Source organism: Lepidochelys kempii, chromosome 5 (genome assembly GCF_965140285.1).
Source record: "Lepidochelys kempii isolate rLepKem1 chromosome 5, rLepKem1.hap1, whole genome shotgun sequence".
NCBI lineage: Eukaryota > Metazoa > Chordata > Testudines > Cheloniidae > Lepidochelys > Lepidochelys kempii.
In genome coordinates, this window is record NC_136384.1 from 100,792,410 (window position 1) to 100,812,401 (window position 19,992).

The 19,992-nt window shown below is 38.0% G+C and overlaps 1 protein-coding gene across 1 annotated transcript in view; it reads right to left on the reverse strand.

The window, feature by feature from the left end:
- Window positions 1–19,992, reverse strand: part of LOC140911680 (zinc-regulated GTPase metalloprotein activator 1C-like) — a 42,581-nt gene that overhangs the window by 3,220 nt on the left and 19,369 nt on the right. The window contains 4 exon segments of the mRNA XM_073345210.2: window positions 488–553; window positions 658–726; window positions 7,870–7,921; window positions 12,145–12,201. Of these exon segments, the coding sequence (XP_073201311.1) occupies window positions 488–553; window positions 658–726; window positions 7,870–7,921; window positions 12,145–12,201 (244 nt within the window).

Genomic DNA, 19,992 nt, shown 5'->3' on the forward strand with positions numbered 1-19,992 from the left:
ACATTCAAGAGCTGGCAACCAGGGCTTCTGCAAAGAAAACTCAACATTAACACAACTGACCATTATGGAATAGCTTGTGACTAGCCCTACAGTAGCAATACAGGGGAATAAGGATTCTTCCACCCTTGCACAGCGAGCTGACCATAATTCTAGCCTTGGTGCTTGGGGGAGTACAGGAACTGTGCTTCCTCCCACTAAATCTAGAGCAAGTGGGCTGAGAGTAAAGGGAACGATGTATGGGTCTTCTTCCCCCGTGTGCTGGCCAGCAGAGCTCGCTAGCCGTGTGGGAGGAGTGAAGCGGTGGGAGAGAACTGCATCCTGAAAAGGAAGTTATTACCCCCTTTCCCCTAGCTCAAATGAAGTGATCCAGGGATGGGGCAACTCTGAACATTCAAGGATATGGCTGGACTGTTTTATCCTTAACAGGAGTAAGGGAGTTAAAAAATAGAAATTGTTATAAAAAGTTAGATAAATTTAAAAGCTGAACCTTGAGTCTTATGACCTCCATGGGATGACCAGCCTTGTCTTTCACACTCCTCTCCCACAGAAGATTCTACAAATAGGAATATGTTTTTAAAAACTGAAGCTTTACACAAGTGATAATTTTCTCAAGTGGTGTAGTACACATTTTTCAGGTAACAGTTATGCAGCACTCACCTGAATAAATTCATTGAGATTTTCTTCAGTTGTGTTTCCTAACATTTCAAACGTAACTGTGACAATACTCTGCAAGTAGAAAGATCTAAGCATTAATATTCAGTTATTCTAAATTAGAGATGAATAAACTAAACAGTTCAATACCTTATTTAAAACAAAATGTTTGTATACTTAACAGTATAAATTAGGAATTGTAACAAAAACCCCCAAAGGAAAAAATATCCGCGCTACTGGTTCTGCTCTAATATAGTCTATTACTCTGGTCATTTCAGCTGTTTTTTATAATGTCAGTTTAAGGAATATATGATTCCCTACAGTCAATACTTTTGGGTATTTTGATGCCATAATATTTCATACTGTAGAACTCTGAACTAACTGATATTTCATCCTTTTAAACAATTGTTAATATGACTAGGCTGTTAATACTGATATCTTTCAAACGTGTTTAATAAAGTTACTTCCCTTAGCTATTTTTTTTTTTGTATCTTCATGGTTGTTCCCATTCACCAGCACAGTTTCACTGCGCTGATACACGTGTGTCACAATAAGGGGGTTCTCTTTTAATGCACCAGACTTCATCCTGTCATTGCTGTACACTTTTTATGCTATGAAAAAATAAAGATTTATAAATAGATCTCTAAATAAAAAAAAAATAAAATGTTGTATTTTACCCAAAAGTGAACGACGGATTACTACTTACAGCCTGATCATAGACAAGAAAAAAAAAATCAATGTGCCAATGTCCTGTTCAGAACTGCTGGAATTAATTATTTCAAAATCCATTAAGAACTACGTTTTATTTAAAGCTCAACATACAAAATTACCATCTCAGTGGGGTGAGAGAAGGTAGGTGAGGTGATATCTTGTATTGGACCAACTTCTGTTGGTGAGAGACACTTTCAAGCTTACACAGAGCTTACTTGAAAGCTTGTCTCTCTCACCAACAGAAGTTGGTCCCATAAAACATTATCTCACCTACCTTGTCTCTCCAAGTGGTTATAAAATTTGGAAAAAAAATAAAATATGACTAAAGCAGCAATTCTATTAGTTTACTCAATGACAGAATAATTCACAAAATAAACCAACCCACACCCCAAACAAGTACTAACATTTTGTTCACAGGTAACTTCAAAAGAGGTACCGAGTCACGTCTATTATGCTTCACACATATTGAAGCTGTACTTCTATCGACTCTCCACATGAAGTCAATAAGCACCCTTTATCCTTCAGAAGAGCTTGTAGCCAACTGTGAGAAAACTCCCTGCTCTCATTTACACCTCGCACATCTCAATGTTTTTTTTATAAACTGTTGAGTGTTAAACTAAATAGGGATAACAACAATGAACTCATACTGTTTCGTAGTGGAAATGGGCTGCTGGTTAAACAGTACCACACTACATAAACAATAATCATTTCCTTAATGATATCAAGTTGCTACCTCCCACATAAAATTCAGGTAGTATTATACTTAGTACCTCTTTTCCCACTAGGTATTCATTTAAGTGTTTATGCTATTGTATTTTAAGAAAGACTTAACACATAGGATTAGTGTGAACATGAATCTGAATTATGAGAGAAATTCTGAACTCACTCTTAGGCACTGGCCACAAAAATCAAATCTAAGCATAATGTAACTTAAGTTTAAGCATTAATTATCAATCACTCTCTGCCAAAGAATTTTAATTATGGATGCGTTGATAGCAACTCCAATAATCACGGTCACACTGAGATCTGAGCTAAAGCAGTGGTTCCCAAACTTTTTTCTGCAACGGAGCCCTTTGGCATCTGACTAAATTTCCCAGGCCCCTTTCATTTTTATATGTAGTTTCATGTTGCAGTTATTGTATTACTTATTTTGTTATTAAAATAAGACTCACAGAGGAACCAAAAGTAAACAGTCTGCAATTATAACAAGTTATTTATTTATTTATTTATAACAACCATTAAACTGTGTTATCAAAGTATAGGTAGGTATCATAGAACATTATGGAAAATACAGTCAATAATCAAATATGTTATGACAATTAAAAGAAATCATAGGTATTGATATAAAATATAACTATAGTAGTTTTGTTAAAACATTTAAATTTAAAACTGAAATAAAAGAAACATATGGTCTTACTCAGTGTGATGAGTGGGCCTGCCTTTGTGAACACAATTTTGATATATTTTGCACAATATTTGAAAGTTTCAGCCTAAAGCTCTTGCATTGTATCCAGTTTGTATCTATATCTTGATTTTAATGAGATGAGTGCCGAGAAACCACTTTCATGCAAATAGGTAGTGGCGAATGGGATTAAAAACAAAACAAAACACCACAGCTCTGGCTTGACAGCCTTGGGTACTTTGATTTCTGTTACAGCCAAAACTGGATCAATGAATGCTTTGTAAAGTCCATCTTCAAATCTCCATCACAGAACAATTCCATTAGTTCCTCCTGTCTTCAATATTCAAATCCTTTGATGGTTTTGGTTTTCTAGCAAAGAGGTGTTGAATCCAATTGTTGGCATCATTCTTCACAGGAAAATATTCTTGGAAATTGTCCTTGAGGTTTACTCAAATGCCGAAGAATGTTATGTTTTGCATTTTCATCTAAAATAAATCTGATAAAGACAATCAAAATTGTCATTTGTCACACGACACCACAACTGAATCTTTATCATCATTGCTTCTCCTTAGTCTTGATCATCATACATGGTAATTGATATTCCTTCCCTGGAGATCTAAATTCAGTTAATTTAACTGAGAAAATACGTCCTTCAAGTATGCCAGCTGTGATTGTCTAAAAGGTGCAATTTGGCTGTCTGAAAATTCAAAAGGATACTCCATGGAAAACGACGTCTCTGAACAAACAGGCCAATACCTTCCCTCGGGAGAGAACCAATGGACTTGTGTTTGTAGAAGTAATGAAAAGTGTTCACTTCCCAGGTTACTGCAGAGTGTTAAATATGCACAAATTCACAGGATGCAATTTTTAAAAATTCATGGTTTTAACACCATTTAACACTGCCTTTAATTCTGCTGATTTTTTTGCCCCCAATGTTTCACAACATATGCTAGAACGGTACCACTGCATTTTTGGTGGCACTTGACATACTCGAGCGACAATTCCACTCAATTTACACCCATCATTGCTTGAGCTTCATCAGTAAACAGACCAACACAATGCTTTCGTAAAAAAAAAAAAAGTTATTAAAAAAATATCTTCTGCTGTTGTGCATGTGGGCAAAGGATGACACCTCATCAAAAATATACCAAACATATGCAAGAAGATTAGCAACATCTGTTGATTTGCAAGGCAATATACAGACTCAACTGCAAGCGAGACACCAGTTTTTCCACATCATCACTCATGTCACGTAGTCTGCTAGATAGTGTATTGTTCAATAATTTCTAATTGCTTTCCTTGCTTCTCTCCTAGTATTACGTTTATTCACTGCTGGAAGAATCAGTTCTTCAGCAATTGTGTGTGGTTTTCCAATGTTAGCAATTCTATAGCTAACTTTATACAAAACCTCGAGAGCTTTATGATTGACATGGTTTGTGTTAATAACATGCTGTTTTCCAGCCTATAAGTCGTTTAATTTTTGTTTGAAAAATTCTACAGGCTAATCTATGTACAGAACACATTTTGTAGGTAAATGTCAGCAGAGTTTGGCTGGTTTTAAACACTAATTAGAAAGCATTTTGTATCACAAAAAACAGTTTGGCAACTGTATATCTTCTTGTATGACACAGGTAAAGCCAAATTTATGTGAAGTTCATCATAGTTCCTCTTCTTCTTTATTCTTGCATAAAGTTTGTCACCTTCCATATTTTCATATTTCACACCAGTGACGTGTCAATAATATTTCCTTATTACTAGCTACACTTTTGTTGTCACTTTGATCCTCGTTGATTTCATGTTCGTTCAATAGTAGATATATTTTTTCTTCTTATTGGTTCCGCTTTTTAACCACTGGTCCATTTTTGTCACAAAACAGTTATTTTCATTTTAACTAACAGTTTCAGTAAGCTTAGCTATGGAGCTGTTTGAAGCCTCTGAAAATACACATATAGACAAATACACCGAGTCTAGTTTAGTGGTGTCAGGATTCCCCGAAAACCTATACATGTAACTTTATCTGTATTTCTGTTTCCCCTAAATGGGGCTATTACTTTCCGAGGTTTCTGAGTCTTGAAATGAATGGCAAGAAAAGTGTTTCTAAATGCTAACAGGGGGGTTTAGTCCTGAATATGCAAGTATTGGTACTAACGGAATGCCTCTGCCAGCATGACCTCGCATACATTGTGCATATGACATCACGGTGTGTGGAGAATGGCATTTTGTTCTCATAATGGCATCCTCCATGCAGCAAAAGTGCTGGAATGCTGTTCCAGTGAGTTCTGGCCCAGGTACAAGGGACGGACCCCCCACATAACCCCTGGTGGACCCCACTTTGGGAACCACTGAGTTAAAGTCCCATTATTTCTCATTTTAATATTTTGAGTTTAGTTTCCAGGTTTAAGACCACTGGGATTTCTATAATGCTGTTTTGTCAAAACATGACTAACTTTGCTGATTTCCCTTTTCAAAATTTAGGCCCAGTTTAACCTTTTTGCAGAACCACAACAGTCCACAAAACCTCTCTCTCTCTCACACACACACACACACACTCTAACATTCACAACAAGCACTTTTGGTTTAAGTGCAAAACTTGCAAAAACAACTATTCCTCTAGTTCATCATAGTGTTTTAACAACAGCCAATGGAACAGTACACCCATCAGCTACTTCAACTATGTGATATAACCTCTTTGGTTCTGCCTCCATTTCACACAGCAATTGCCTTTATGCCTCCCCTACATCATGCCACAACTCTAATTTTCAGAACTTCTGGGGAAATGCTAAAGTTCACCAGAGAAAGTCCTGATCTGACCACCTTCCCTGGTTTCACGGAACATAGCTCCGTCTGTGTTAAGTCCAAGCTGGGCCTTTCCCTCTCTACCTGCTGGAATTGTGGGGCCCCAGGTGAGGGAGGTGGCATGGAGTTCATTTATGTGAGCCTTCCCTCATTCCCTGACATACGCTACCAAGCACAAAGCAAGTATTTTTATAATTCAATTAACTTGACAGTGTCCCTTTAAAATTTGGCTGTCGCCCATATTACTGATTATATTGTTTCAGGGTCTTTTGTTTTTATTTGAAGGTTACTTTAAAAAAATCCTGGATAGTTTTGAATAGCTCAGTGAAGACAAATTTGACAAAGCATTCTCGTTCAGTGTCTAATGAAGCATTCATATGTTAAAATCACACCTTCCTCCACAATGTATTTACCTTCTCCCCCACCACCCTCACCAGTGCTTTCATTGTTCATTTACATTGCATGTCTGGGTTCTAAATAAAGTTTCAAACTACATAAGGAGGGAGTCCCACTCTCCCCGTTTTAAGCAGCAAAACTAAATGAGTGCTCTTGAAATGAAAAGAGCAATTTAGACTAAGGCAACAAGGGTCTTGTAAGTTCCAAACATAAAAAGAAGATGCCACAATTACAATGCTCTCACATAGAAACAAATCTACTCATTATTTAAATAAAAGAACATTTTAAATACAGCGATCCCTATGTGGCCCGCAGCATCTTACAAGAGACAGATAAAAATGGTCCAAAGGTGAATATTAAAGCAAAAATCTATTTAATATCAGAGCATAAATTTTGGAATACGTTTATGAACTAATAAAAAAAAAATGCAAGACATTTATATAAAAGTGTCAGTGTCCTTAACCCTGTCAGAAAAATATTTTGTGCCTCACTAAACCAGAGGACACCAGAGTCAATATTTTTGAATAATTATATCCTTACTACACATAATGTGATTTTGTTCCCTGGGTTTCAAGTAAATTGAGTTTTGTAATCCACTGCATATTTTGTAACCCTGGTTACTCATACTGGTGGGGTACCCAGTTATATTTTATATGATCTTACTTGCATGACTCCATGATATCCACAAGAGTCTCTGGGGGACATGTCCATGTACCAAACAAACAAAAAATTCTCTGCTTTCACTCTTCTCTGTGACTTCCATTGTCTTATCCCTGTCTTTCTCACACTGAAAGCTATTTTTGCCCTGTATAGCACCAAGCACATTGTCAGTGCTTAACAAGCAATACAAACAACATTGAACATAGGTCTATTTCTGTAGCAGTGATAAACTGGGCTTCTCCCCCACTCCCTCCAATTTGATTTTTAGTTTAGGAATGTTTAAGGAAGAAAACATTACATTTTCCATTAATCAAGTAAAAGAAAAATCTAAGAGGTAATAATGAACCACTTCCTATTGTTAAAAATGCAACAATGACAATTCTAACTCTGTACTAGACAGAGGGTCAAATTCTGCCCTGACATACACCCTAAAAAGTAAAGCCTTTATCCTACAAACTCTGTATGTGCTTAATTTTAGTAATGTGAATAGTCCATTAAGCACACGCTTAGCTTTACTACCATGAGCAATCCTATTAACTTCAATGGAACTGCTCGCAATAGTTAAATAAGCATGTACTTAAGTGTTGGCAGGATCAAGGCCTAAGTAGGGCAGATTCTAGTCCAGAGAGTTATAAACCCACAATTATACAGTTTTTCTTTGTAAAACAAATTACAAGCATCTATGTAAGAAAATTTACACATATTGGGCTAATATGTCCGTTGGCTTTAACCAAGATTCTAAATGTATACATGCATAAGTTGGTGCCCAACTACCCAATTTATACATGCAAATACTGTCTGGGTGCACAAAATATGCATGTGAAAAATAATGACAACAAATCTAGGGCCCAGTCCTGCACATGAATACTTTTAATTAATTTCAATGAGGCTACTCATGCGGGTAAAAAGAAAAGGAGGACTTGTGGCACCTTAGAGACTAACCAATTTATTTGAGCATAAGCTTTTGTGAGCTACAGCTCACTTCATCGGATGCATTCAGTGGCTAAATTCATTCATGTGGGTAAAGTTATTTACATGATTGTTTGCACACCACTTTTGAAAATACGGCCCACTGTATATGTTTAGTTCAACAGAATAAAGCACATCCATATAGAACAATGCATGTATTCAAATTATTCCTTAATACATTATCATTTAGTTAATGCCCACTATAGATCACATGATTAGCATGCAATGCCTAACATGCAGCAATTACCCAGATGGATTTTGTTATCAGCAGGTTTAGTAGTTACCTTATCTAGGTGTGGGTGTGTTGTCTGCACATGCTGCAGCTTTTTCTGCAAACTGAAAAGAAGTAAATGTGAACCTTGCATTGTATGAGACGCAAATACTTAGCTACTTTGTGTTACTAAAGTATCAAAAGGACTACAAAGAACATAAATGAAGCATTATCTAGGTACAGATTGAATTTTACATGAACAAGTAGGACAAAATAGTAAAAATTTAAAATATTTTCGTACTTAGTTTACTTTGAGATACATATGTAATTCTAAGTAATGTGCACCTATAAAACTTATCTCAAAGTGTGTTCTGATCACCTATACATATACATAAACCCATACACACATTTTGTAATACACAGCAGCAGGCATGGAAATTACTTGAATTCCAGCACACTGAACAGATGTGATGAGAGTCATGTGAGAATCAGGAAGACCAGAGAAGAAAAGGTAGCAGTAATCTATGCCAAAAATGGCCAGAGTATGGTCAAGCATGCTGGAGCAGCAGCAACTGAATGAAAGAGACAATTTTTGGAGATATGGCATAGAAAAAGCCAGAAAAAAAAAAGTAACTCTTGTCATCACCATTCTGACTGAGAATTGGATCAGTGATCACTAATACAGATCATGTAAACAATGATTTGATGATATATACAGAATTTTTAATAGGCAAAAAATACTTCCTCCATCAAGTGCCTGCTTTATAAATCTTGGCTTTCCTAAATCTTATTTTAAGAAAAATATTGCCTATATATTTCTATCTACCTACACTTTCAGAATGCTTCACATTTGATCAGATGCAAGGGGTGAACGGAAATTGTAAAAGGCACTGCTCTGTTATTCTGTGAGACAGCACACAGATAAACATTTTCCAGCAGATTATGTCTTCAACAATTGTAGCATATATTCAACTACAGGGAGGCCAAGGAATTCAAAACAAAACATCTGCAAGGTTTTAAGAACAGCGAGGGGTAAATAGGTAAGAGTGGGTTTAAAAGAGGGGAGGGGGAAAGTTTGTGTGTAGACAAGCTGTTGGAGTGAATTAGTCACCCCAGGAGTCATGATAAGGAGGGTGTCAAGTTTAATCCTTCACAGCTGGTTAATCTTTGAAGGATTTTCTCTGTTTTGCAACTATACAATACATCTAAATACCAATAATTTAATTTTACTTGTTTGTTTAATCACTGCCAAACGTCATTTCATAGCTATAATGTCATTTCCATAAACCAAACACAGTAAATGGAAAGGACCTTTTGATTACTTGAGTGACATTTGCTACTGTAAACAAAAACAAAAGGGACGAAGGTTAAAAAAGGGACTCATTCTTAAAATAAATCAAAGCATTAAATTATTATACAAGTTAAATTTATGCTCAAATGGCAAAATACATGGAGAGTTTATATATCTTAATTATAACATATGCACAGACAGCTGGCAAAAATACAGCTGTTGCAAATAATAATAATAAAGGTTTTGAAATAAGTATTCACTTTAATACTCTAAAAATGCAACAAATCAACTCTCAGCCAACTTTTGTGTCAAAACGAAGGGCAAACTGAGTCATCCCAACAGTATTACTAAGAACACAAGGCAAAAAAATCAATGTAGTCCTTCCTTTCCCTACTTTAAATCATGTTTTTAAATTTATTAGGGAGCAGGGCAGGAGAAAGGACCTGTAGCATTTACTAAAACAAGATATACTATGTGCCAGCTTCCTTCCAGCTCTGCTAATGAAATTAATCCCTAACATGAGACACCCCTGTTAGTTCAGTCCTAGTCCTCTCAAACCCAAATCATCAAACTGTATGTTTTGTGGTGCAGGATAATCCAATAAGGACTAATGTGAGGCCACAACATAAGAGTTTAGGATGGCCTAAGGCTCTACATTTGAACCTAGGTCTCCAAGAGAGAGATGGTCAGAATAACCCCAAATTTGGGGGGGGGGTTCAAAATTTGAATTGGACTTTTGTGGCTCAGACTCATTTCTAACCTAACAGAGAAAAGGTTTGTACAGTAATTTACCGTGCTTAGAGCCCTCAACGGTCTCTCACTTTAGATTTAAGTTTACCTGTAAAGTCTATTCTCACTTTATTATAAATTATTTAAAGGAGAAGCGCTAAATGGGGCAAAAAAGGCATAAGAAAACTATGTTAAATAAATAAAACATTTTTACACATCTCGCACTTTTGCTTTCCTTGTGTCATTTTTTGGTCTTCATCCACACTGTATCGCAGGGGAAAGAGGTACAACTGTATTACTTGTCAACTCAGTGTATGAAAATAAAAACACATGCTGATCACTCAGATGCATTTCCAAATAGCATGGCTTGTTAAAATTGTGAGTTAAATATCACAATTTTAATTGAAGAAGAAATATTCAAAATGAGGTACAGTAAGATTTTAACAGAAAGCCTTAGTTCAGGTGCAGGCTTATATTAGTAGTTTGACTACACATTTTACTTTTCAAGAACACTAGTGTAAAAATAAAATAAAATAAAAAAATAAATCTTTCAAATATTAGAAACTCAGGAAATTCAGAACTAACGTCCCAAATAAAGTAATCCATGCTACGTCAACTCTGTCTCTGTACAAATGTCAGTTTACCATCACCCTACTTTGCAGGTAGCTTACCTAAAATGCACATCACAGAAACTGCTTTTATAGTTTCACGCATATGTCTTCAATATAAAGTGTGGTAATTTGTCACTGTACACTTTTGTTCTGTGTGTGCAAGTGCTCTAATGTATCTAATTACAGATTTGTATTTTTTTTCAGTAAAGCACATAATGTAACACCACAAAGAAAGCTGTAATGCAGCGTAACTTCCAAAGATCTCTGTGACTTCAGACCTGGCCACTGGGAGCTGCAGGGTCCCGCCGCCTCCCGCAGCAGGAGGGAGCTGTGAGGTACCCCCGCCGCCTGAGGTAGCAGCCCCTAAGCTAGTGGCCTCAAGCTCTCAGCTGCTATGGGAGCAGGGGTACCCCGGCTACCACCAGACGGGGGGACCCTGGGCTGGGGGGACCCTGGCTACCACCAGACGGGGGGACCTCTGCAGCCCCCGGCCCGCCCCGCAGTGGCAGGGGGATCCCTGCAGCTCCCCATTGCGGCTGTTGCAGGGGGGTTCCCGCAGCTCCCTGCCATTGGGGGGGGGGCAAGGGGTCCCTGCAGCTTCCCTCCGTTGCTGGTGACAGGGGGGACCCTGGAGCTCTGAGACCCCACTGATGGTGGGGTCCCAGAACCCGCAGCAACCCCGCAGCTGCCCAGTCCCTTCCCATTTTATTATGGATATTTTTAGTAAAAGTCAGGGACAGGTCATGGGCTTCCCTGAATTTTTCTTTATTGCTTGTGACCTGTCTGTGACTTTTTCTAAAAATATCCATGACAAAATCTTAGCTTTAATTATGATTCAGACAACCTAGTTAATTAAGACAACCTAGCAAGCACTGATAAAATTTAACTTTATTTTATCGATAGATAAGGTAATATAGTCTGATTTTCTGTAGGCATTATTATGTGGGGGCAGAGTAAGGTTGTTTGAGAGCCTTATTTGAGAAGAGCAACCTTAACTCAATACTCTCTGGGTGCTACTTCTGCAACTCACTTAGAATCTCAAAGAGGGGTCTGGATGAGAACTTGACTGAAGGAAGAGGTAAGGGAGACAGACACTTAATCTACTTTTCTGTGGGCATTATCAGGTCTTCAATCCCCAGTGAACCTCGGAGAGGGTTTCTTGACCACCCTCACAAGCTTTTTAATAGAAAAAAATTCTGTTTTCCACTGTCAAGTGATCAAGTTGCAGAGAGAGGCAGCTTAAAATGTAAGAAAAGGGACTGAAGGTTTTTCTTCTTCAAATGAATACTTAGGTCTTCAGCAGTCAGTTGACAGCCTATACACCAAGAATGCCAAAGCTGACGTTGCCTAGTGACGTTATTAAAGGAAATGTTAATAACTTTTGTAATTACATGGAATTTGTGTCCTGGGCACCCAGTAAAGTGGGATTTTGCTCTTTGCTACAAAATGGCAAAAAGATATTATACTTGGCTCTGTAATTAACAACTTTTAGGTTCTCTAAATATAAATAAATATATAATATATAAATCTCCTTGTTCAATTCACTTCAAATGTTTTTTAAAAAATGTACTTTACTTTTAGACAAGAGGCCACAATTCGGTTTATAATGGAAACTCAGTTGCAACCTTAAAGTGACAGTGTCTATTTTGTGCAACCATTTCTTATGATTTCCTGTGTAATCAATTGCTAAAATAAAGATTATAAGGTTATACTGTACCTTATCCCAGATAAGCTATCAAAAGCATGCAAGTCTAAAACTTCACAGAGATCAACTCTAAAAGAAAAAAAACAAACATAAAACACAGCCTTCATACTTTTCTCAACTTAAATATTTTATAGTTATAAACAACAATGCAAAAAGTTCAGCTACAAAACAGGCTTGTGATGTTTGACAGACACAAAGCTATTTGAATGATTTTATTCACCAGATGTAAAGGTATTAGATAACTGTCTCTTAAAGCAGACTATTGCTATGATTCTTTTGTTGCATTTTTAAACAAGTTTCCAGTGGAAAAAAAAAAACTATTTAATCATGTAATTAAAGACTTATCATAATATAAATGCACAAGGGGCCTGACTTGACTTTGCAACCATAACATGCTTTGCATATATTTTTTGTATGTTATTTCCCAGATTTTTAAAAACACACAGTGAAAACTAAAAACAAACACAATTTGCATTATGTGGAAGCATACGCCCACATGGGTCAGCTGCTGGGCTGGAACCTTTAGATCTTCTATGAGCTCCAGTCACTGAAGGGAGATGAGGCAAACATTTTAACAATGAGTTTCACAGCTGTTTGCTGACAGCATAGGAATGCTGAAATTCAGGAAACCTCAGTTCTATTCCAGGTTCTGAGGGGAGTTTATCTAGTGGTTTTCAAACCATTCAGCCCTTATTTTCTTCCACCCCGAAGCTTAACAGACCCCTTCTGCCTCAGACTCGTCCAGCCTGTTCTTACCTCAACCCATTTCCCCCTCACCTCCATGTCCCAGGACCTCAGGTCTTAGTTCCTGTGTCCAGCACATCAAGCCCTGGTGTGGAGTCAGGAGGAACAATTGTAGGGAAAGTCCTACTCAGATTCTGCCACTATGGCCTAGAGCATACTCACTAGAATTGGAATCTGAAGAATTTAGTTGCCAAACTAACAAATCTGTTCCGAGCAGGTAACAACAGATTTTCAGAGTTCCATAACTCAGCCAAATTTGGGTGGAATTTCATGAGGACAGCAAAAGGCACACACCGAAGCCAAGCCTCTTCCAAATTTGAAGGTTTGAATTTGAAGGAACCTCTTCCAAATTCCTGGCTTGAAACTGTGGTGCTAGAGCTTCTCAACAACATAGCTGAAAAAGTGGTTTGCTTTTGTTTTGTTTTGTTTGGTAAAAACAGGGGCAAATCAATGTATTATCCCTAACTTTGTTCTGAGAAATAGCTGAACAATTTTTGCTGAAATTCTTGAGCTCCACCCTCCCCCTCCCCCAAATTCAGCCTGAGGCAGACACCCAGCATGGAAAATTTCAGGCCAAATAGTTAAAGTCTGGCAAAGTAACAACAACTGAATACAGGGTCTTATAACAGATAGTGTTGGACAACCTTAACTATAAGTGTTTCTACCTAGGTCTTCTGTAACACACACACATACTCACCCCTTTTCAGAAAAGTACAATATATATTCCCTTACATTCCAGTTCAGGTGTCACTGCTAAGACAAATGGTTGGCTTTACAGAACTGGTTATTTTGTTATTGAAAATATGAAAACAAGGATATGGTTAAAAGGAAAAATCCACAGGCCTATGGGTCTTGGCCAATTATTATTATTAAACATGTACCCACCAACAAGTATACAAAGCTGTTTCTAGGCCGAAAGATTTTTAAGGTACAATGCATAGCCTACATAAACCTCTTCTTTAGTTTATGAACAGCTGTGTCTGATCTGTCTGTCTCAGTAGTACTCCATAAACTCATACTAAGGTCATAGAAACACCCAGGCAGATTGTAAATGCTCCTACCTCTTGCATAATATTGACTGACAATGGACAGAAAAAAATCTTATTTAAAGGATGTGTGTTCTCAAGTACCATGCTAATAAACTAATTTTACTGTTAAATCTAACTGCGTAACCATTTCAAGTTTTGGACAGACAGTGCAAGATAGAGAAACAGTGTCAATCTCTGAAGAGTATTTAACTAGGAACATAGGAGCTGTCATACAAGATCACACCTGAAGTCAGTGTAGTCCAGTATCCCATGTGATCAGCACCAGAAGAAGGTATAAGAACCCTGCAGCAAGATGTGGGATAATTTGCCTCCCACACCAAGTCTTCTCCTAATCCTTTATAGTTAGATACTGACGTCAACCCTGAAGCATGAGGTTTAATATCCCTTTCAAAATTCTTAGTATTAACTATAACTCTGGATTTTGCTGTTAACCATACAAATGTCCAATTTCTTTTAATCTTGCTAATTTCTTGGCATTAACAACTTCTAATGACGTCCTGTGGCAATGAGTTCCACAGTCCAATTATACATTGTGTGTAAAAGTTTCATTTTATCAGTTTTGAATTTGCCATTATTTAATTTCATTCAACATCTCCTTATTTTTGTGTTAGAAGACAAAGATGAGAGAAGCTCCTGATCTACCATTACTATATATACTTTTATCGTGTCCCCCCTTATTTGTCTCCTTTCTAAGGCAAGCAATCCCAATATTTTCAATATCATTTCATGAGTTTTTCCAGGTCCTAATCATTCCTGTTGCCCTTCTCTAAACCCCCTCTAATTCAGCATTTGATTAAATTGAGGAAAACTGAAATATAGCTACACTTCCCTCTCCAAAAAAGCCATTTAGCGGGCAATACGATCCATGTAATGTTTTAAAGATTATATACTATTATGTTTCCTTCTTCATAAAGGAATTTGAAATTGAAAGATGTTGCAATTGTGCCTGCAGAGCATCTCCTCTGCCACTGTGCAACGAGGGACTGATTCCTTTCTATTGCTTTGCCCTCTTATACCCTGCATACAGGATGTATGCATGGAATTTAGGATTTGTCCTGTTCTATGGATGTCATAATACGTATGACCAGATTAGCACAAACACCCAGATTTTAGTATTGTCCAGCCAATATGCCAAGTTTATCATCATCATCATCGTCGTCAAATCATGTACAAACAGTGAGGACAGTGTCCCCTCCCCACCCCACACACTTTTCCCCCTCCCGCTGGACTTGGAGTCACCATTGTATTCTCACAGACATTTTCCTCCCTCTCTACATAGTCAACTGTTTCAATAAGAATCACATAAGCAAACACACATACTATTACCAGGGTTACAGTCTCTAGATTCACAGTACTAGCAATAGTTAATGGAATCTATAGTTTTGCTGCAGAAGTCTAAAAAATATTGCAGAAACTTTAAAACCAAAGCTGCATCAGAATAAAGGAGCTACTGTTAAGGGCCAGATTTATAAATGCGCTCAGCATCCATAAAGGGGGATGATTTTCAGAGATGCTCAGCTCCCATTTAGATAAGTAAATGAAGCGGCCAGATTTTCAGGAGTGCTCAGCATCCAGCAACTCCCCCTGTCGCCAATGGTAGCTGGTGGATGCAGAACCGTTTTGAAAAATCTAGCCCTAAATGTTAAAAAGCCCACTGAAGTTATTAACTATTCTTTGTTAAAGAGAGCCATGCTGATTTAACAAAAATTATTTAGTTAAGATCTCCAGAAAAAGCAATTAATGACCAACGGGAAACACTCCATAATAACTGAGTTTATGATTAAGGACCCTCTGTAGTACTGTTTATTCTTGTTCCAAGTATTCTTCAGCAGAATTTAAAAGTTAATAAGAAAGGAGTGTGAAGTTGTAAAAGCTTCTTAAACACATTTCACCTTCCTACTTGAACAAAGCAACAAAAACAATAGGAGGGTAATCCATATAAACTAACATGACAGTCACTGCAAAGAAGACTTTTCATAGTGCAACAGTTTAGCAGCAGGACAGAAAGCTTCCAGCAAGGAGCAGCTTGCAAGCAGAATTTCAAATAAGTTAAATCAATGGACATGTTAACAAGATTAACATTATTGGAAATGGTAAGCATCCAAACACTGACCATCAGATCAACTCAGACACAGTACCATCTGAAAATTTCTTTAATAAAATTCCATGGTGCTATAAAAAAAAAAAAGCATTTCTACCTATGTTCCTATATTGGCACCGACCAGTCTTATCTGAGCACCTCCATGAGTGAGAATGGCAATAATCTCTCTTCCCCTTCCCTGTTAGGAGGAGGTCAGACTAGATGATCATGACAGTCCCTTCTGGCCTTAAAGTCTGTGTGTATTTGGTAAGGCTATAAAAGGGTAGGTGTTGCTCTATTACTTGTGTGTTTGTTTTGGTTTTAATAATTACTGAACACACAAGAGAAGACTGTTGGTACAAGTAAGGGTACTATTGTGGGAGAGTGCGAGAAAAGGTGTATGTTTTGTATTTAGTTCTGAATGCTGGGAGGTTAGTTATTCTTATTTAATCTGGCAATCTTGGGCCAGCTCCTGTCTGCTACACCCACAATTCTCCCCCTACTGAGCAACACTTCCTTTGTTCCACTGACAAAAGTCATCACCAAAGATCAAAAAATGAGTTGTCCTTTAGGTGTTAAAGAACGACTCCATGTAGGGCTCTGAAAAACAGTACAATGATGTTGAACTGGGCTCTGGGTTCAATAGGAAGCCACTGCAGAGTGGGATGATGTATTGCTAGGAACCTATGCTGCTAAGCAGGCAGGCTGCTGCAGCCTGAACTAGCCCTTTTAAAGTATAGAACTTCATTCATAGATACAGAGAATTTCAGTAGTTGAGCTTAGGACTGCCTATGGCCAGATACTAGTCTGCCAAGATCAGGTGCTATCTTTTGGATGCCCGCAGATGAAAGTGCATGTTTTTTGCCACTGTTGGGTGTCCAAATGTAGTGCAGAATGAAAGAGGATCCCAGAGCTTCAGACCAATAAAATGAGAGGAGATGTCTTTAGTAGAGAAGGTAGTTATGGAAATTTCTTTAAAGCACTTCCTTCTTCTCACCCGCATCATCTCAATTTTGTCTGGGTTTAGCTTTAACCAGCGCCTCTTCATACAAGCACTGATCTCAACTAGGCAAGTTATAGCTTCCTTTACATTAAAAGGATGCACAGATGAGTGTGATCTGTCCACTGCTGGCATGTTGGCCTGTGCTGTCTCACTACCTCTCCCAACCATTTCATATAGATAACAACAGAATGAGGGAGAGAACAGACTTGTGGGACCAACCAAATGAGTCACAGAGATGCAGGAACAGTTGCCAATAAGGACCCTTTGCTTAATTCTGAGTGGAATGGCCTAAGCCATTTCTATCTACCCCTGTGCTGCCTGTGAAGGAAGAACAGTAGAGTTTGGAGGTCAACTGTATCAAATGTCAGATGTCCAGCCATACTTTCTGTCGATGGGCACAATATAGTAATGCACCAGAGCAATAAGTGCTTTCTCTCTTGTTCAACACTTGCTGGGTTGAACTAGAGTAAACAGTAGATTTTCTTGAAGTCTTTAAATCAAGATTTTAGGATGTCAATGACTCAGAGGTTATGCAGGAGTGGGTGGGCGAGGATCTCTGGCTTGCAATGTGCAGGAGGTCAGACTAGATGATCATGACAGTCCCTTCTGGCCTTAAAGTCTGTGTGTATTTGGTAAGGCTATAAAAGGGTAGGTGTTGCTCTATTACTTGGCAGACTTTATCAGATTTTATCAAGGTGTAAACTCCACACCAGGACTTGATTTAATTTTACATCCCATTTCAGCTGTTCATTGGGTACGTCTACACTGCAGCTGAGAAGTGTGATTCCCAATGTAAGCAGACAGACTCACGTTAGCTCGGCTTGAGCTAGCATGCTACAAATAGCAGTGTGGACATTGTGGCACTGATGGCAGTTTGGGCTAGCTGCCTGAGCCCAAGCCCCGCTGAGACCCTGGGTCTGAGCTTCAGTGGCTACCTTGAGCCACTACCAGTGCTACAACATCCACATTGCTATTTTTTAGGATCTCAGGGAATACTGTAGGATAACTAATGCCCTTCAATGGGCACACATCTTCTGATGAAAACTATACTAGTGCATAATATTGCTATAAACAAAGGAAACAATAATGAGAAGTTATATTCAACAGCACAAATACCTATATGCCAGTGTTAGTAGGGAAAACATTTGGAGTAGAAAACCACAACCATTTGTGCTCAATCTATTTTGACCTGTACTGAAATGTAGAGTTCCCATCTACATTTTTGAATAATTTATTGATATCTGCATTTGAAAGGTTTATGATGAGTATCTAGCCTCATTTAAGCACTTCAATGTGTGGTACTTGTACTTCATACACAAGTTACTAAACCCTAAATGACATGTTTCAAGAGTGTGCTTTTGTCACAACTTCACTCAGTCCTTTCGATTAAATCCATAATTGAATCGGAATAGACACTTACTACTGAGAGCTTCATGGGAGGTGGGAGAGACACAGTCTTTTCTTAAAAAAATACCACCTTTTCATTTGTCTAATAAGGCATTCAAACCAGAGTGCCAATCAAAAATATGAAAGAGTAAAGCCACTTACTTCTTGTGTTATGACTATTTTGACATATCTTTCAAAACAATTTTGCAGGCACCATTTATTTCTAGGTCCCACTAAATCAAACCTGGAAGAGGCATAAAGAGCTTTACACAGTACATGTGATTAGAGTTTGGCATTGGACACTTATTGGCCTGTTAGGCCTTTTCAGTGATGTGTCACATGACAACGGGTACCACATCACTGAAAAGCTATGTAAATGACCTAGAGGATTTCTACATGTAAGCCTCAATTACAGCAAGATTGCCAGCTGCTGTGTCAAGGTTCCTTCCCCACTCTGAACTCTAGGGTACAGATGTGGGGACCTGCATGAAAGACCCCCTAAGCTTATTCTTACCAGCTTAGGTTAAAAATTTCCCCAAGGTACAAACTTTGCCTTGTCCTTGAACACTATGCTGCCACCACCAAGCATTTTAAACAAAGAACAGAGAAAGAGCCCACTTGGAGATATCTTCCCCCAAAATATCCCCCCCCAAAGCCCTACACCCCCTTTCCTGGGGAAGGCTTGATAATAATCCTCACCAATTGGTACAGGTGAACACAGACCCAAACCCTTGGATCTTAAGAAAAATGAAAAATCAATCAGGTTCTTAAAAGAAGAATTTTAATTAAAGAAAAGGTAAAAGAATCACCTCTGTAAAATCAGGATGGTAAATACCTTACAGGGTAATCAGATTCAAAACATAGAGAATCCCTCTAGGCAAAACCTTAAGTTACAAAACGACACAAAAACAGGAATATACATTCCCTCCAGCACAGCTTATTTTACAAGCCATTAAACAAAAGAAAATCTAATGCATTTTCTAGCTAGATTACTTACTAACTTAATAGGAGTTGGAAGGCTTGCATTCCTGATCTGTTCCCGGCAAGAGCATCACACAGCCAGCCAGAACCCTTTGTCATCCCCCCCTCCAGATTTGAAAGTACCTTGTCCCCTCATTGGTCATTTTGGGTCAGGTGCCAGCAAGGTTACCGTAGCTTCTTAACCCTTTACAGGGTAAAGGAATTTGCCTCTGGCCAGGAGGGATTTTATAGCACTGTATACAGAAAGGTGGTTACCCTTCCCTTTATATTTATGACAGCTGGAATGGATCAGAGCCATCTTGGCTGTGTCTACCCTAGCACTTTTCCAGCCAGTAATGCTCCTCCAGTGGCGTTGCTAGTGCAGTCTCAATAACTGAAAGCCACTGTCGGGTCAAATTTAGCACAAAATTTAATTAAGTTTTTGCAAAATCTAAACCCAATACAAATATAATAAGGATTTTATTTTTTTAGTATTCCAATTCTGATTAAAAACTCCTAATTTTCGTTGAATGTATGCATTTAAACCTTACAAAGTCTGGAATTGCCTAATTGGAAACTGATAGTATATTTTCAATTTCTAAGCTGAAAAAACATGAAGAGAAAGCAAACAGCATAAG